At 44.9% G+C, this 19,599-nt stretch overlaps 1 protein-coding gene across 3 annotated transcripts in view; it reads left to right on the plus strand.

The window, feature by feature from the left end:
- The window catches only part of LOC114805403 (A-kinase anchor protein 6-like), a 181,218-nt gene that overhangs the window by 78,984 nt on the left and 82,635 nt on the right, over positions 1–19,599 (plus strand). For all 3 annotated transcript variants that reach the window (XM_029078760.2, XM_029078759.2, XM_029078761.2), the window contains exon 5: positions 15,751–15,873. In XM_029078760.2, the coding sequence (XP_028934593.1) occupies positions 15,751–15,873 (123 nt within the window). The remainder of the gene's footprint in view (positions 1–15,750; positions 15,874–19,599) is intronic.

Raw genomic sequence — 19,599 nt, forward strand, 5'->3', positions numbered from 1 at the left:
GCTTCTAGCCCACAGCACCAGGTCAGATCATGAGCCCAGTTAGACCCCTTTCCTTTCCACCTACTCCTTCCATTCGATGCCCAGTGACATCCCAGTCCAACCAACTTCAGCGCGGAAATGAAATGCCAGGCTTGATGGATGACAGAGCCAGACACAGCTCTGGAAAATCTGCACCTCCAGCTGTTAGATTACAAGCTCCTTGAGGGCATGGATGATGTCCATTTAGTATAGGCACTTAGTATAGTGCTCCTCACAGAGTAAGTGCTCAATAAATACTCTTAATCAAATGATTGGATTCTCCTCTGCCCTTGTGCTGGGTTGTGCGAGGTGCATAGCAACCTCGCGTGGGCATGAAATTGTAAGTAAAATTGCTTTGGTTTGGCATTGCTGAATTAGCCGTCCAGGGCTGTTACTGCCGGCCTGTTGTGTCTCAGAGTCATGTAGACAGTAGTCCATCTGCAAAATGTCAGGGGATAGATTTGAGTCCAGGCCTCATTTTGGATGGAAATGAGCAAGTTGAGCTAGGGACCCCTGCCACAAGGCCAGCAATTCCAGAGAGGCAAGACTACATTCAGGCTTCGTGATACATCGAGGGGTCCTTTCACAAAGAGACCCTGGGAACCCAATCAGTCATATTTGTTGAGTGCTCACTGTGTGCAGAGCACTGTACCAACCACTAACAAGATAGGGGGTGTTTGGCTTCCTCCAAGCAGTGAATCACTACACTCTTTTCAGATACCCCAACATTTATCTCTTTGGCTGGGCCTTCATAGATCTTCATTACCTTAGCATTTTTAGCATCCCCTTTAGGCTGTAAGCTCATTGTGGGCATGGGATGTGTCTATCAACTCTGTTGTATTGTACTCCCCAAGCACTTAGCACAGTACTCTGCACACAGTAAGTCCTCAATAAATGCTATCGATGATGTTGATGATGATTACCTTCTTACGCTACAGCAGAGGAAGCACCTAAACCACCACATCGAATCTCCCACCTGTTCCAATCACTTTGATATTTATTGAGCGCTTACTGTGTGCAGAACACTGTACTAAGCTCTTGGGAGAAAACCATATAACAATCTAATGGAGTTGGTAGATACGTTCCCTGCCCACAATGAGCTTTCAGTCTATAGAGGGAGAGATCAACATTTACATAAATAAATAAATTGCAGATATGTACGTAAGTGCTGTGGGGCTGAGGGAGGGATGAAAAAAGGGAGCAAACCAGGGTGACACAGAAAGGACAGGGAGAAGAGAAAATGAGGGCTTAGTCAGGGTCTTTGTGAGATTCTCAAGGGTCAGTGTCTGTTCCTAATTCTTGCCGGCATACTCTTTCCCAGATCTTTGTAAAGTGTTCTGCACACAGTATGAGCTTAATAAATAAGGGTAATGTAGGGAGTTAGCTGTTGGAGGCATTTTCATGCCATTGCTTGTCACTGGCCTGATTTAAAGCTCTGTGAAGACTGCCTAGGTACTATGCATGCACATTAGGTATTTTGGTTTCAGTCCTGCAAATACCTGGCCAAGGGCTTCCTCCTTTTATACTGCCGGAAAGGGAATGGTGAGGCACTGTACTAAGCAGGCAGTTTAGGTACAAGCAGGTGGATAAAGCTGTTTAGAGTCTCCTTCTGGGTGCAGACTGAATCTAGAACACTGAAACAAACCCCAGCTGTGTACAGAGCTCTCTAGTAGGCATTTCGGAGAGTACACTAGAGTAGAAGACACAGTTCCTGCCTTTGAGGCTTTCAGTGTAGTAGAGATGACAGGGAGATACAGACTGTGTCCAAACTATGGGAAGAGGAGTGTACAACTGGCAACAACAGAAAAGTGTGAAAGAAAATAATGAATAAGTAAATGGAATTAATGAGTGCAGCACATGCATCGATAGTAACACAAGGGACTGTTGGCGAGATGACATGATAGTTTGGGAAGATCTCCAGGAGGAGATTGCTTTCACATGCTTTGCTTTCATCCTAAATCCTGAATTATCTATTCTGGTGATGGGTTTCTGCCTCACACATATGTTGGAGATGTCGCTGGTGTTAGACCTGCTGCCAGTGAATACTTTTCTTGTGCTTCTGCTGTTCTTCTTTATCTTTCCTCTCCTTCCTATTTCCATTTCCACTTCCCCTGTAGGGTCTCTCACTCCATTCCTTCCCTTCCATTCTCCTCCTTTTCCTTCCCTTCCCTGCCCTGTCCCTCTCCCACCAGCTTTTCCTTCCCCTTCTTTTCCTTCGTCTCCTTTTCCTCCTCCTTTTCTTCCTCCTCCTCCGCTACTTCCACTGATTTCCCTCCCCCCTCATCCCTCCCCGTAGACATTTTCGTTTTCCCTTCTCCACGCCTGTAGGGCAGATGGCACTTTGTCAGCATCAGGTTCTGCAAGTCACTTCTGCCCCTCAGGGTAACAGATAGGTGTTGAGGCCAGAGCGGGGTCCTTCACAGCTTCCTGCTACATCATTAGCCTGTTAGATCAAAATGGCAGCAGGAGGCTGGGCTCCATTTGGGGCAGCCTAGTTCATCCACTGGGGAAAGGGAAAGGAAACGACGCACATGAATGAGATAGGGAACGTCTCTGGGGAAGGAGGAGGCAGGATGAGGCCTAGGGCAGTAGTGCATTATGAGTCAGTGATATTAGTGGGTGGAGGAATGCCGGTCAGAGTTTCAGTGCAGCACTATGGCCACCGGGACTCCAGGGAGACAAAGCTTGGCTATCTATGGCTCCCAAGGGAACAGTGGAGATAATTGACTGGTTGGAGAAAGGATTTAGGATGAAAAGCTTAAGGAACTGGGATCTTGTGTGTGTGAAAGGGTTCTGGGCAGAGGATGGGGATTTTTGTCTCTGAAAATAGCAGAGGAAATTGGTATCACTGGCAACTGGACAAATTAAGATCTCTGTTAGACAATGGTGGTGATGAAATCCTAGAAAAAATTTGAAGGAATTGGTGACATTGCCTTCACTGAAGGTTTGGAAACTAAGGTGGAAGCAGTGGGGCTTATTGGAAAGAGCATGGGCTGGGAGTTGGAAGACCTGGATTGTAATCCTGGCTCTGCCCCTTGCCTGCTGTGTGACCTTGGGCCAGTCACTAAACTTCTCTGTGCCTCAGTTTCCTTACCTGTAAAATGTAAAATACCCATTCTCCTTCCCATTTAGGCTGAGAGCCCCAAGTAGGACATGAACTGTGTCTGACCTGATTATATGTGCTAAACAGATATCAGCATTCCAGTACAGCCAACTTTGGGCAAGTCACTTCACTTCTCTGTGCCTCAGTTACCTCATCTGTAAAACGGGGATTGAAACTGTGAGCTCCATGTGGGACAACATGATAACCTTGTGTCTACCCCAGCACTTAGAACAGTGCTTGGCACATAGTAAGTGCTTAACAAATACTATCATCATCATCATCATCATCCTGAGCACTTGAGTTGGCCTCGAGTTAATAGTTCTGTTATGCTGTAATTGAACTTAGATTATTTTCTTATGGTGCTAGAGCAGTCTAAATCAACTGCGAGGAGCAGTATGGCCTGTGAGGACCACTGTGGTCTAGTGAAAAGAGCACCAGCTTAGAAATCAGAGGACCTGGGTTCTAATCCTAGCTCCACCATTTGCCTGCTCTGTGACCTTGGGCAAGTCACTTAACTTCTCCAGGCCTCAGTTACTTCATCTGTAAACTGGGGATTAAAACCTCCTCTCCCCAATTTAGACTGTGAGCCCCATGTGGGACAGGAAGTGTGTCCAACCTGATTATCTTGTGCCTATCCCAGAGCTTAGTACAGTAACTGGCACATAGTGAGCACTTAACAAGTACCGTTGAAAAAAAAAAAACTACAGTTAGACTTAACCGTTAAGGTGAAGAATAACAAATAGTGGACGGATTTGGCTCTTCTCCCACCTCCCAGGAGAGAATTCTGAGTTCTCTCAGAATCTGAAAGATTTCTGATTAGTTTGTTGTGGGGCAGGGTTTACTCATGGTATGGATGCCGTCCCGGCTAGTCGATAAGGACCCTAATTATTCTGAAAGAAAAGGCTTTTGTTTTGTTGAGTGAGTGAGGCTCCTTGGATTTTGCCCAATTGTGGATCCAGATGCACTTAGAAATGGTAAGAGCCCCATCGTGAGGCTGACTTTTATTACTGCATCTGTTGGAACAAATTCAACGCCCTGCACATTTCCCACAGAAAGTGTTTCTGTTCCCTTAGGGATTTGAATGAATTCCATTGTAAGTAGAACCAAATCAATAGCAAAAGCCTAGTTACTCTGATAGTTTTGGGTGCAGACAAGAAGTGATCAAAGGGCTCTTTTGCCGAAGCCAGATTACACTCTGTCTTTTTTTAACCAAGGGCCTTGGCTCCTTGCCCAGAGGTGCATTCTAAAAATCTGCATGAGTTGACAATGTTTTCCATAATAAGGGAAGCATGAGGAGGAATGAACCTGTAATTTCTCCCACAATGAATAGGATGCCTAAGGCATAAGTAACTGGTTGGAGCCTCTTCATTTCCTGTACAGAGACCAGCATGGTCATAGAGACCGTGAATCCCTCAGATTGGGTGTGGCAGGATCTGTGCAGAGACAGACATGCTCATATCTGTCAGGGGTCTGCTGAGCAAAACAGCTTTGGTCAATGCACTGTGAGAAGACGGAAGCAGCCAGCAGAGGTGACCCTATCCACCTCTGTGTGACAGAGAGGAAGGCAGACCCTTCTCCTGCTTCTTTCCCCTCAAGGAATCCATCATCCATTCTGACTTTTTCATTTATATGTTGAATATTTTTATGGTATTTGTTAAGCACTCGCTGGGTGCCAAGCATTGTACTGAGCATTGGGGTAGAATCAAACTAACCAGGTTGGACACAGTCCATGTCCCACATGGGGCTCATAGTCTAAAACCCCATTACAGATGGGGTAACTGAGGCACAGAGAAGTTAAGTTACTTGCCCAAGGTGGAGCCGGGATTAGAAGCCAGGTCCTTCTCAGTCCTAGGCCCGTACTCTATCCACTAGGCCACACTACGTTTCTTTGTCTTTGATGCCTTTCTTAAATGGCAAGAGACCCCATGGCTGTGGCTATTTCTTTGCTGTAATATAGTAATATTAATACTTATCGTAGCAATATCTATTCTAGTATGTAATATGTATGTATCTATTAAGAGCTTACTATGTGCAGAGTACTGTTTGGAGCACTGGGAAATAGTTTACAGGTGGGAATTAGACTCGGTCTGGAGGCTCCCAATCTAGTAGTAAAAATGGTGGGGGGGTGACTGACTCATAGGGAGAGATGAAACAAGAGCACTAAGACAATCAATTGTATTTATTGAGTGCTTATTGTATGCAGAGCTCTGTACTAAGCACTTGGGAGAGTACAATATAACAGCGGTGGTAATCACATTCCCTACCCTCAGTGAGCTTACAGACCAGAGGACAGACCACAGCAAAGATCGGTAGGATCCTGTCACTAGAGGAACAGAATTTCAGGCTCCTCGAGAAAACCAAATCCAGGACTCATCTTAAGGAGACCAGTCTGATATTTAGGCTTCACTCCCACTCTCTCTGTACTCTAGTCTTGTCAATTTCCATTGCCTCTGACGCTCATGAGTGTGAGCAGCCCCAGCCCCATCCTCCCCATTACAGCTTTTAACCCAGTGCTTGATTCCATGGCAGGAACTGGGGCAGGGGAAGGAGAAGGATGACCCAAACCCTCTGCCCTCTGATCGAGGATGACAGTTGGGCTCTCGTCCAAATGTCTGTCCTCCATGGCATTTGCTAGAGGTGCCCCAGCTTCTTCCCAAGAGGATAAGAGAAAATGAGGTGTATGGAGTCTTGCTTTAATGATCTGCGTTGGCTAGTCACCCACATCCCCATCCATCACTGAGCAAAATTTTCTGGACAGGCACAGATCAGAGCCTCTTATTAAGTACCTGGGACAGGAGCGACCTATTGGAGATGAGAGATCCATGTTAAGGTTCAGGAAGTGGCGTGGCCTATTGGCTAGAGAATGGGCCTGGGAGTCAGAAGGACCTGGGTTCTATTGCTGCTCTGCCACTTGTCTGCTATGTGACCTTGGGCAAGTTACTTATCTTTTCTGTTCCTCAGTTACCTCATCTGTAAAATGAGGATTAAGACTGTGAGCCCCCTGTAGGACATAGACTCTGATCAATCTGATTACTTTGTATCTCATCCAGTGCTTAGAACAGAGTCTAGCACATAGTAAGTGCTTAATAAATACCATAAAAAAACAGGAAAAGGATCAGAGAAGAGAGGGGAAGAGGCCCTGAGCAGTGAGAGGAATTATGAGATGAGAGAGAGAGAGAGTGAGAAATGCAGAAATACAGTGTTCTGCAAACAGTAAGCACTTAATAAATATGATTAATTTAGTGATCATATCTACCAGCTTAAATTCTCCCAAGCACTTAGTACAGTAATGCGCACACTGTAACCACACAGTAAATGCCACTGATTGAGGGAGGAGGGAAAGAGTGACAGGAAGAATGGGAGAAAGAAAGAAAAGAAGGAGTGTGACATTATTCCAGACCCGCTTTACTTTCGCAGGATGGACAGTAGCAGGACTGTGCATTAGGGAAGGGCCATTATATGCTGCATCATGATGCACTTCAACCTCCTTGGTGGTTATACAGCAACCCCAAGCTTGGCTATGTGCCAGAAGAAACATGGAAAGCTGAAGTAGATTAGGATGGTGAACGAGCTTCTTAGAATAGGTCAGCATTAACCAGAGCCTGAACAGGCATCCTCTACTGGGAGGGAAATGTACTTCATGGGCTGTCAATAGGTGGAGGGGCAGATACGTAATCAGCTGCACATGTAGGGGAATTACCCTACAAAATACATTCCTCCAGATTGGAGGAGAGACACATAAAAGAGAATCATGGCACAGGATAATAGGGGCAGAGAGGAATGAATAAGGGCTGGACTGAGGTCAGCTCTGGGCTAGAAAGAGGAAATTTGAAAATCAGGGAGTGTTTGCAGCCCTTTTTGGCAGGTACTTGTGTGCACGTGCACACACACGCACACACCCCTTCCCTCCCTATTCCGCCCGCCCCCCCCCCCCCCCCCAATCCCTAGGTAGGAGAAGAGCAATAGGCCCTTTTCTGACCCATGGTAGATAACTGATCTCCATGCCAAACTCAGCTGAAATGTATGTCTTGTCTTCAGCAGGCAAGTTTACTGGTGGGGATAAAAAAATCAGACAGACCCTGTGAGAAATCCTCCCTTGCTGCTCTGCCTGCCTTTTCCTTTGTGGCTGAAGGCATCAGTGAGAGAGAGAAAGAGAGAAAGTCTGCTACTCTCCCTCCAGAACTTGTAAAAGTTAGTCAAAGTTGTAATGGCATTTATTGAGTATCTACAGATTACAACACATTGTACTAAAAGCTTGGGAGGATACAGCAGAAACAAAACACATGTTCCTCTCTCACAAGAAGTTTACAAGATTCTCCTGTTCACTGTATTCAGTTCTCTGAACCAAAGTCCGGTTTCTTTTAATAACTTTGAGCAAGTTTAATAACCCTTTCTACCTGCCACCATTTTCAAAGAACTGTGTATACATACCCATGAGCCAGTTTCCATTTTTATATTGACTTCACCTAGAAGTCATAGCTTAGTGTCCAGAGGTTTGAGTGTCATTCATGCAATTGTATTTATTGAGTGCTTACTATGTGCAGAGCACTGTACTAAATGCCTGGGTAAGTCACTTTACTTCTCTGGGCCTCAGTTACCTCATATGTAAAATAGGACTGTGAGTCCGACCTGGGACAGGGACTGTGTCCAACCTGATTTGCTTGTATCCACCCCAGTGCTTAGTACAGTGCTTGGCATATTGTAAGCACTTAACAAATACCATCATTAATCAATTAACTAAAAGAAAAACACAGATTAAAGTAGGAAAAATGAAAACATTCAATGAATAAATACAGCTGATTGCAAGATCATTTCTCCTAATTGAGATTTCGTATACACAGTTCTGATTTTTCCCTGATTCTTCCATTTCTGTGCCATCCGCCCCCCCCCCCCCCATTACTCCTCATCCCATCCTCTTAGTGTGAGGGCTATGTTAGACTTTGAATTGGGGACAAATCCTGATAAGGGACAAATTGTATATACAGAATTATTGTTCACCAAGTTCTGTCCTGCCAAGACAAGGAGGAATCTGCTGAACTTTGAAATTGGTAGCTTCAAAGCAAAGAAAATGAAACACTTCTTCACCCAGCGGGTGGAAAACATATGGATTGTGTAACCACAGGAAATTGTGCAGCTGAAAAAGATCGTCAGGTTTAAGAGAGGCTTAGATGAATTCATGGAAGAGTGGCCAAAATGGTTCACTAGAGGGAAATTTAGGGATGTGGAGGGGATCAGTCAGTTGCATTTATTGAGAACTTACTGTGTATGCAGAGCACTGTACTACGTCCTTAGAAGAGTATAATATAGTAGTTGGTAGACATTTTCTAGACTCTGAGCCTGTTGTGGGCAGGGATTATCTCTCTTTGTTGCTGAATTGAACTTTCCAAGTGCTTAGTACAGTGCTCTGCACACAGTAAGTGCTCAAGAAATATGATTGAATGAATGAATGAAATGAATTTTCCCTGCCCAGTCTAGAGGCGATATGCATATATCTTTAAATTATATATTAAAGATGATTTCTGTATATATCTTTAAATTTTAAATTGCATATTATAAATTGTTTATATCATTGTCTGTCTTAAGCTTGTTGAGGACTTAACGACTCTGTTGTATTTTCCTCTGCCAAGTGCTCTGCAAGTACAGTGCTCTGCAAGTAGTAAGTGCTCAATAAATACCATTGATTGAAAGGGAGGTATTTTAGGAGCTCCATCCTTAACCATGAGGCTAATCCAGGAATGGCAGTTTATTTGTCCTTAAACTAAAGCCCATCCTTCAGCAAAATCAGGGAGAAACCAAAATTTTTTTTATAATGTCACAACCTTACAATTATACCTCAAGGTCTTATAATCTGAAAACTCTCATTAGTCTCCAATCTTATTAGTTAAGACAATTGGAGGTAGCCGGGGTCGAAGACTGATGTCATTCTGAGTCTCGGCCTTGCTGTGCCCCTGTCTCAGAAGGTACCAGAGAGTGAAGAGATGCAGGATGTAAAGGGTGGAAAGAGAGATTGTGAGGGATGTAGAAGCTGGAGAGGGCTATGGGTGAAGAGGTGTCAGGAGGAGAGGGAGGTAGGGGAAAGGGATAGAGAGAGAGCAAGAGAACAGGAGAGTCAAGGAGTAAGAACTAGATAAGAAGATGGGTGAAAGAGAGAGAGAGATGAGGTAGTCTTTCAGGGACGAGCTGATGGAGGGAGCTAGTGAGAGGCAGCAGCCTATCAACAGGAATGGGAAGATGACCCAAGAAGGGGCAGGAAAAGAGGAGAGAAACTGATGTCTGATCACATATAAACCCTGACGGTCTGTAAAATGCTTTCGGTCCTTGGATGTATTTGTGCTTGGTTACTTCAATCAGTCATTCAGTCTATGGCATTTATTGAGTGCTTACCACGTGCAGAACACTGCACTAAGTACTTGGGTGAGGACAATACAATAAACACAATCCCTGTGCACAAGGCACTGAATATGTGTACAGGGGGAGATGTATTAAAATGGAATGGGGATAGGGGGAATAAAGGGCTTAGTTTGGGAAGGCCTCTTGGAGGAGTTGTGATTTTTAAGAGGATTTTGCCGGAAGGGAGAGTGGTAGACTGTTCGATATGAAGTGGGAGGGAGTTGCAGCCCCGAGGGAGTACATGGGCAAGGAGTTGGTGGCGAGATAAATGAGGTTGAGGTACAGAGGTTGGTGTTAGAGGAGCAGAGTGTGTGGATTGGGTTGTAGATGAGCAAGGTTGGTGTGAATACTGATTTAAAAATCCTTCCATTTAAACAAGTTGCCCAACAGAATTCTAACTAAAGCAGTTTCTGCTAGAACTGGGTATAAGGCCATTTCATGGGAAAAAGCTTTTTAGGTAACACCACCACTAACTTGGTATCACTCAAAAGTTTGTCTGAGGGTCTGTGGAAGGACTCTGTGGTCTGCAGCAATTCCTGGGTGGTGGAAGCTCCTTCCAGTGTTCCTGATAGTAAGACTGGGCTTTCTTCTTGGTGCTTCAAATGGTTGTCACACCCTTCTGTTTGTGCAGTCAAAAGACCAGAGGCTTTCTATTAATTTTATCAATCCCAACCAAGGTGAAGGGATTGAACTATGGTCCAACATAGTGCCGCCTCGCTCAGCCAGTCATATCACACAATTTGACACATGGCCCCACTCCTCAGAATGCTGTTGGCCCCAGGGGATTTATTTTTAAAGAAAAAGAAAGCAAACATGAGGCTTCTCACAGTGCTTTCCTGCTTTCCACTCTCCCAGCTGACGAGTCAGGAGATGGACCTTGAGAGCATGAACCCTCCCGAGGAGCCGGGAGAGCCCTGCCTGTGGTGGCCCTGGCTGGGTCTCCCACGCCATAGGAGGTCAGCTGCACATTTACCCACACGCTCTTCAGTTTCAGGAGAAGTCCCACACACCTTTATTGTCAGTCTGGGTTCCTTTCTCCCCAGCTTCAAAAAAAGTCCCACCTCCCTCTTCCACGGTGCCACCCCCTGCTTGCCAGATCAGCCGATCTAGTAATTCACACCCTGAGAAGATCAAACATTAGTCATTAAAAACACGTGGGGGTATCATATCATCTTAAAGGATTTCTCTTGAAAAAAATTCTATAGAGCCAAGTGTACCCCCCATCATGGAACCATCTCAAGACCAAGACTCATCCATCCTTCTTAGTGGGGGACCCCATCTTCATAGGAAAGAGGGCCAAGTCAGCAGTTTGAAAGACACCTGAGGGGTAGAGGAGGATTGGGACAGAGTAGAACCCAGGGGACTGAATTAGACAGAAGTTTTTGGATTCTTGGCGAGCATGACCTCAGTGGCATGAAGAGGACAAAATCCAGATTGAAGAGGATAAAAAGGATAGTTGAGAAGAAGCAAAGGCAGTGAGTGCATACGGGCTGATTGAGGAGTTTAGAGGGGAAAGGAGCAGGGGGTTGAGGGAAATAGCTGGAAGGAGTAGTGAATTTAAGGGATGGCCTTTTCTGTTTGAAAGAGAAGCTAGGGAGGGAGGATAGGGAAAAGGGTCAGAAATGATTGAGAGGTGGAAGATTGAGCAATAGGAGAGGGGAAGAGATTGGGAGCAAGTATTTTTGAAAATTGAGAGGGTTATAAGGACTAATGCACAGGTAATGGGGTAATGACAATTTTAAGACTAGGCAGAAGATAGCCTCTTCACTGTCATCTGAGGGGGAAGAGAATGTAGACATGATAATAATAATAATTATGGGATACCAAGCACTGTTCAAAGCACAGGGGTAGATACAAGGTAATCATGTTGGTCCACATGGGGCTCACAGTCTTAACCCCCATTTTACATGTGAGGTAGGTGAGGTAGGTGTGCCTCACAGAGAAGTTAATGACTCGTCCAAGATCACAGAGCAGACAAGTGGCAGAGCCACTTGACATGAGGGCAATGAGGGTAGACACTGAAGGGAGGAAGGTAACCTCTGAGGTAATTCACGTCTAATGGTTTTTATCTTATCAACAGAATATTTAGAAAGGTCATCAGGGGTTCGAAATGAAAGCAGTGGATGCTGTAAAGGCTTTGGGCAAAGTTAATGGTTTGAATTATTGGATGGAGACTGCAGGTAAGAGAGTCGAGGGAAGTGTAGTAGTGTACAAGTCAAAGGGTAGAGTTATGTGAGAGAGCATGATATTTGTAAGGTCAGAGTTTGGTCTGACATTGAAGGAGAAGAGGAAGTGGACTATGGGAGTGCTCCAGGTTTGGGGATTAGTGGAAAGATGGAGGGACAATAACATGAGGGAGTAAGGTTTGCTGGAGGCAACAGCGGGGATCACTCAGTCAATAGCTTTTAGTAGAGAGCACTGTACTAAGCACTGCGGAGAATACAGTAGTTAGTAGACACGGTGCCTGCACTCAAGGAAGGAAGACAGACACTAATGATGTATCTACCACATGTTTAGCATAGTGCTTGGCACATAGTAAGCACTTAAATGCCACTATAATAATAATAATAATTAAAAAAATTACACAGAGGAGGGAGAAAGGAAAGGGAATTCATCTCTGCCATTACAGTGTAAGAAGTATCTTGCAGGCAGAGAACCTATTATATCAGCATTATTTATTTTCCAAGTGTCTCAGTACTGCCCCAAGTTAAGTGCTCAATAAATAATACTTCAACATGAGTTAATGCTTAACTCCCAGGGCATTTAAAATATGTACATAAGTCCTACCAGAGGCTGTGTATATACAAGTACTCACATGGCACTGAAGTGGCAGTTTAGTACAGTGCTCTCCATGCAGTAAGCACTCAGTAAATATCATTGATTGAGTGATATAACCTGGGGAGATTAGAAATTACTCTCACACCTTAGCAGCTAGAGGGGAAAGGGTTATCAGGGAGATCAGGAGAGGCTACATAACTCAGGGAAGGTGGAAAAGCTAGCGAGATGGTATTTGTGGACAAGAAGGATTTTGGTGAAATGGCGGGTTAGGGACCAAAAGAGGCAATTCAGAGTTGGGTGAAGGAGATGGATTTTATGACTTTGGAAGCGGTCCATCTTAAAATAACTAGGAGACAGAAGGTGTACTGGTGTTGTGGTGTGCTGATGTGGGCTGGAGTTGGGGGTCAGCAGAGAAAAATTGTGAGTGGAAGTGGGCGGTTGGAAAGGCAGCAAGAATGTCAGGGGTTGTTGAAGTCTCTGAGGATGGGAGCCCATGATCAGGTTGAGAAAGAAGGTAGGAAATGCATTAGGCTATTCAGAAATGCAGTGGTTGGTCCAAAAGGGCAGTAGATGAGGGCAAATCATAACTGCAGTATGAGGTAGAGGTAGATAATGTGGACTTCAAATGATGTAGGGGTAAGTAATGGGGGTGGTGAGACGGCCTGCAAGCAGCATTTTGGGGAAAATAAGTTGGCAATTGCTTCCACTTTTCTGTGCGAGCCAGGGAGAGTGAGAGAAGGTGAGATTCAGGAGAGGCTTTGGGTCAATGGGAAGAAAGTCACCTCGGCTCAAATTTGAATTTATACCATTTGCCAGGGTACCGGTGGTGGGGGGAAGTGAAATGAATTTATAGTGGAGAGCTGTGCTAGGAGACCAGAGGTTAGGGAGGGAGAATGAGGAATAGAACCAAAGGAGATGGGGAGGTGAGTTCGGGGTGCGGAAAGCCAGGGAGGGGCAAAAAGATGGAATACATTGGGCACATGTGGGATATGTTGAGCTTTAGAAGCTCAACTGGGAAGGAAAGAGTCAAACATACAGCTGCATGTAACTTCAGGAGTGAGTGGCTAAGGATTCAGTCTTGCCAGAAAAGAGCCAGGTATTCCTGATAGTGTGGGAATGGAGTTGGACAAAGAAGGTCCAGGGTGAACGATTGTTTGCTCACGGGGAATGGTTTTCCACAGAGCACAGAGCAGCAGTGGTGTGGGCAGGGTGGATGGTGGGGAGAGAATACTAAGGGTGGTAAAGCACTGGATCTGAAGGAGGCTCCAGTGGGCCAAATGAGGGAGAACAGACTGTAAACTCCTTTTGAGAGCTGGGCATGTCTACCAATTCTGTTGTATTGTTCTCTCCCAAGGGCTTAGTACAGTGCTCTGCAGTGAGTGCTCAATAAACACCACTTGATTGACCATCGCTTGAGGTGAGAGAAGCCAGTGAGGCCTAATGGAAAGAGCCTGGGCCTGAGAGCCAGAAGACCTAGGTTCTAATCCTGCCTCTGCCAACTGGTTGCTGTGTGACCATGGGCAAGTTACTTAACTTCTCTGTTGCAGTTTCCTCAACCGTAAAATGGGGAATCGGTCCCTGTTCTCCCTCTTGTTTAGACTTTGAGCCCCATGTGGGACAGGGACTGCATCCAGTGTGATTAACTTGTATGTTCCCTAGTTCTTAGAACAGTATATGACACGTAATAAGCACTTAATAATGATAATGATAATAATATGATAAGCAGAAGATAGAGAGGTGGTAGGAGGGGTCTTCAGGTTGCAGGGAGCTTCATCAACCGTGAGCTTCATCAACCACCAGGTGGCACAGCTGGAAAGCAACAGGCCCTGTGGTTGGAAATGGTTTCTCAGTGAATGGTGGTGGGGGGCCGGTGGAGGGTGGTAGTGATTTAGGGGCAGTTGACAACGACAGACAGGACACCCACCCTCTCAGGGTGAGAAATACCAGGCAGGCCGGATTAAGAAGGTGGCATCCCAAGCATGGGGGACCCAAAGGGGGGCGAGGAGTGGAAGGGGAGCACAAAAAAGGAGTAAAGGCTGAGGGGTGGACGGGGGGCAAGTTTTTCACTCAATGTCTGGCTGAAATCTTGAAACTTGAAAATAAGACTCTTTGATCAAATCAGCATGATCTTGACTAAGAACTTTTATCGGGCAGGACATCAGAGCTTCACATTTGAATGTGAGGGATGGGCAAGAGACCCTAGAGGGGGAAGGAAAGGGTTTCCAGCCCCAATGCGCCTCTATCCCAACTCGTTAGATCTGCTCATTGGCAATCAGCCCTCCAGATGGCGCTGTTCACCTAGGCAACGAACCTCAAATAACAGGCCTATCGCCGCGGCCTTCCTTTAGGTTCACTGTTGGACTTTTCCCCTTTTCAAAATTCTTTTCAGTTTCTACAGATGTGTTCTTGTGAATGATTTCAGTAGAATTTTATAGCCACCATTTGAAAAATTGTAGGATTATTATGATTTGTGCTTTCTAGCCGGGAACAATTTTTTATGGCCCAGAGGTAGCCAAGGCATAGGTCGCGCATTCATCCCTTGTCTCTCATCATCCACTGTTCCTCCTTCCCCCCAGCTGTCTCTCTTCTGGACACTATCCCGGGTTCCATCACCTTTGGCCATTGTGACTATCCAGTGGCCCTCCACCCCTGCCACTCATGCAATGGGACTCTAAGCCAAAATTGTGACTCATTTGAAGAGCCCCTACCCATGACCTGCTTTTCAGTCAATTCTCACCAGAATGCACATGAGAAGGTTCAGTAGATCGTAATGGCTCCTGACCCAATTTGTCAGTCAGAACAATGGGATCTGGATGCTTTCGGTGGGGATATTCATTAAGTGCTTACTATGTACTAAACACTGTATGAAGCACTCAGGTAGATACAGGGGAGTCGGTTACCACATGAGGCTCACGATTGAAGTAGGACAGAGAGCAGGTATTGAATCCCCATTTGGCAGATGAGGGAACCAAGGCACAGAGAAGTTAAGTGACTTGTCCCAGGTCTCACAGCAGACAAGTGGCAGAGCTGGAAGTGGAACCCAGCTCCCCGGGGGAGGTAACTCTGACTCTTCCCCTAGTAGCTCAGCATATGCCTTCCAGACTGAGCCTGTTCAGGAGGAGGGAAAGAAAATCCATCTGTTAAATTTGTTAGAAGTCATAATGTTTGCTTCATTTTCTTACACTATGATAACCTATTACAAATTCCATCAAGAGGCTAACTAGGACAACATTGGAAATCATCATTGATGGTCACCTTTAGGTTACATTGCAGTAGCCTTCTAGTCTTTATCGTTGTGACCATCTCCCATATAGCAGGTGACTTCTGGTTGGGAGGAGTGTGGAAATTTATTGTCAGAACCCCAAAATACCAGGATGGGTTGTGATGAGATTTGATTTTGTTTTAATGGTTTACTTTACTCACCAGCATGCTTTTCTTGTTCGTTTTCTTTACCTGGCAAGGGGTTCGTAAACAAGCTAGACGAATTCATTCAGTGGTTAAATGAAGCCATGGAAACAACAGAGAACTGGACCCCTCCAAAAGCAGAGACGGATGGCCTGAAACTGTACTTGGAGACACATTTGGTAAGACAATATCATGTTGTGATTGTTTTCGGTAACGGAAGGGTTTGAATCTGTGCTTTAAAAAAAAATCTGATTTTTTTGGTTTTGTTTTTTTGCTGGCATGCACTTCTTTGATAAAGAAACCTGGTGGAAATTGTAGAAGCTGAAAATTTGTTAGGGTTTCACATAATATGAAGAAAACTAAACCCTCAATGCTCCACTCCTGTGTCAAAGCTCTTTCTGGAAGCAAAACTACAAAGGCAGAGTGCATTATCATTCCAAAATTATCCCTAGGAAACAATACAGCAAAACTGGCTACAGAGAGCAGATGCTAAGAGCTTTTCCCTATTTCCTTTTTTTTAAGGTGATTCTAGTGACCAGTCTGAGCTGTCTAGCATTCTTGTAAAATTAATGAACCTCTCATTATCAAGAGGGCCTGCTTTATCTGTTTTACACTGGATTATTTTAATAAAATATTTAAAACGATGATCTCAATCATTTTTGCTGCTATGTGGGTTTCTAGCATGTAATTAATACAACTGTCATTACACTTGTCCCTGCGCAAAAGCAAAACCATTGAGGGGAAATGGAAAACACTTCGATGAATCTGCCTCTGAATATGTTAGAGGCAAGAATTATAGACTGAGGGACATTTGATGAACCTCAGGAGGTTTTTACTGAATGCTTCAAATGGCCGATATCAATTATGAGGGGGTGGAGCCCAGGTAGTGGAGCTGTGATAAAGCAGGAGGAAAAATCACATTGTCTTACAAAATGAAAATTCTGGCTCTAAGGTCTCTCATATTTCTTTCATCAGTGGCATGAAATGGGGAAAGAGAGGGAACATGGATCCTTGGATATCTAACAGTGAGGTGATCCTGGGTCTCTCCATAACACCTCTTTTGCCTCCACCCCAACATATGTCATGTGCCCATAGCATTGCATTTCATAGGCATTTTGCGAGGGCATAAGGCATCAGAGCCTGGGCCTCAGCCATGTGCAGAGTTGTTACAGGACATACAGTCAATCCCAGACCATGAAGAACCACCCCTAGGCCCAACCACTGCATGACCAGAACTCTGTGAGTGACCAAGGTGACCAAACCGCTCAGAGTCAGCTTTCAAAACTATCAGTCAACCCCACTGCCTCTCTTCTTGGGCTGAACAATACTGTCCAAGGTACTAGATTCCTGCCTGATTGGAAGAGGCTTGAATTAATAAAAAATAATGGGTATTTTACAATGGAAAGATAAAGATATTCAGTGCTTTATGATGTAAATTGTATTAATTAGAATGTCAACTTTTCACTGGCATTGTTCTGACAGAAATTCTAATCTGTGTTTAAACAGGAGTATATGAACTTTGTTTCACATTAAGTGCGGTGTCTTAATTTCCCCATGATTTAATGTTTTATGGAATATACAGTCAAATTTTCAAGATCCCAGGGGACCTGGGACATACAGAGCTTGGTTAACTCCCAGCGATTTATTGAAATCCAGCCCAAGGTGGTAGGAAAACAAAGGGCTGACTACTCTCTAGGGGTTGGCTGGCCAAACCCCTTTGTAGCAAGTGCCTGTCCCCTTCATGACATCCCCAGCAGAACCTCCTTAATCAAATCTTGAGACGGGCCATGCCCAAGCCTGGCTATCTTCAGCCCAGAGTCCAATCTGAGACAAAACACAGGGCATGCTTTGTCCCCCAATTTGGACTCCATCCTCGGTTCTTCTTGACACTGCCATCCAACTGTTCCTCCTCTGGACTTCTGCACATGAGGTCAGATTAATTAATTCATCCATTCATTCAACAGTATTTATTTATTGAGCACTTACTAAGTGCAGAGCACTGTACTGCTTGGAATGTACAATCGGGGGAGACAGACATTCAGTCATATTTATTGAGCAATTGCTGTGTGCTGAGCACTCTACTAAGGACTTGTGACACCAGAGACTTAGTGTCCATGACATTTTGCAGTTGGGATAGGGACTGTCTTGGGGCTCCATGCTAGTGAACCCCTAAATCCCCCTGGTCGTTTGCTGACACCATCTCAGATTTCATACCCCAAAAAGACTCGATAACATTTGGGGTTCAGCCAGCCAGTTCTGCACCTCAAGGGCTGGCTGCTGTGGTTTGTAGGGAATGTCAAATGCCCCTCCCTCCCTGTGATAAAGATCTCTGTGAATTTGCAGGGTCCACACATACAGATTGTTCAGGCACACTCTTTTGTTATAAACAGATAACCAGCATTTAATTAGTGAAAGGTTTCACCAACAACAAAATATGAAACCAGATCTTGGAATAACAACCTATCCCTGACCTGGTACTTGTTCCTAATGTAAACCCAGGGGCTACTGCCCCTCCACCTCAAAATACCGTTTTAATTTCCTGAGCAGTTTTTCTGGGGACTCACTGTCCTCAGGTCACTCCCAGGTATTTACCCTGCTGACCCTCAGCTTTCCTGGGGAACACTACTGTCACATTTCTTTTCCTACTGGGTGCCTGGCAGAGAGTCATTCTCCTCGTGGCTCTAAGTATTTTTCCACTTTTCTAGCCCCACTTCATAGCTTAGTTCCTCCCCTGTTCTTGGCTGTGCTCTAGCTAATGCCACCAGATAAGTGATTGACATCCCATGCAAATTAGCTTTCCCTCTGGGAGGGTCCTGAAGAGTGAGCAGTTTCTCTGTTCTGGAAAAGCCGCTTCCCATTTTCCATGTGAGGCGCTAGCCTGCTGGGCCATCGCAGGGATTAGCTTGGAATTCTTGATTGCTCATCCTCGTGAGTCCTACAGAAGCTAAATTTGGTGACATGGGAGCATCTTCCAAAATATAAGTTTGTGGGCAGTGACCTGCTGCTCATCCTTGGGGATAGCCTGGTTTCTGCCCAAGGTCACAGTCACCTTTGCATAATCCATCCTGTCTGAGATAGAGTGGTTGCATTAGAAACAGAATAAGGACTCTCTTATCGTCACTGCCAACAGCCTTTTTATTCCTGGGCTTTTCTGGTGAGGGTCTGTGTAAACACAGAATTCAGTTTTGAGACCGTTAATGAAGAGTACTGTCAGATTCAGAACAAGATAACTTTAATCAGTCAATCATATTTATTGAGCATTTACTGCTTACTGTGTGCAGAGTACTAAGCGCTTTGGAGAATATGATATAACAATATAACAGACCCATTCCCTGCCCACAGTGAGCTTACAGTCTAGGTGTTCCCAAATGAACCAACTCCCGAAGTATGCTCGTAGATTGGCATACTAGATTGGCTTAGTGAATAGAGCCCAGGCCTGGGAGTCAGAAGGACCTGGGTTCTAATCCTGGCCCCACCGTATGTCTGCTGTGTGACCTTGGGCAAGTCACTTCACTTCTCTGGGCCTCAGTTATCTTGTCTGTAAAATGGGGATTTAGGTGTGAGCCTCATGTGGGACAGGGACTCTGTCCAACTTGATTAACTTGTATCTACCCCAGAGTTTAGAACGTGCCTGGCACATAGTAAGTGCTTAACAGGTACCATTATTATTAAATATAGGAGGCACATTTACTATTCCACCCTGTCTGTAGATAGTGCATAGGTAGTAAAATCATTGAAATGTACATTTTTTATAAGTACTTTAATAGAAACTGCTAAAAGTCTTGGGGAAACTCCTATACGCACTTGAACATCTTAACCTCTCTGTGCCTCAGTTTTCTCATCTGTTAAATAGGGATTCCATACCTGTTCATCCTCCTACTTAGAATGTGAGACGCATGTGGGAC

Source organism: Ornithorhynchus anatinus, chromosome 14 (assembly GCF_004115215.2).
Source record: "Ornithorhynchus anatinus isolate Pmale09 chromosome 14, mOrnAna1.pri.v4, whole genome shotgun sequence".
In the NCBI taxonomy this organism is placed as follows: domain Eukaryota; kingdom Metazoa; phylum Chordata; class Mammalia; order Monotremata; family Ornithorhynchidae; genus Ornithorhynchus; species Ornithorhynchus anatinus.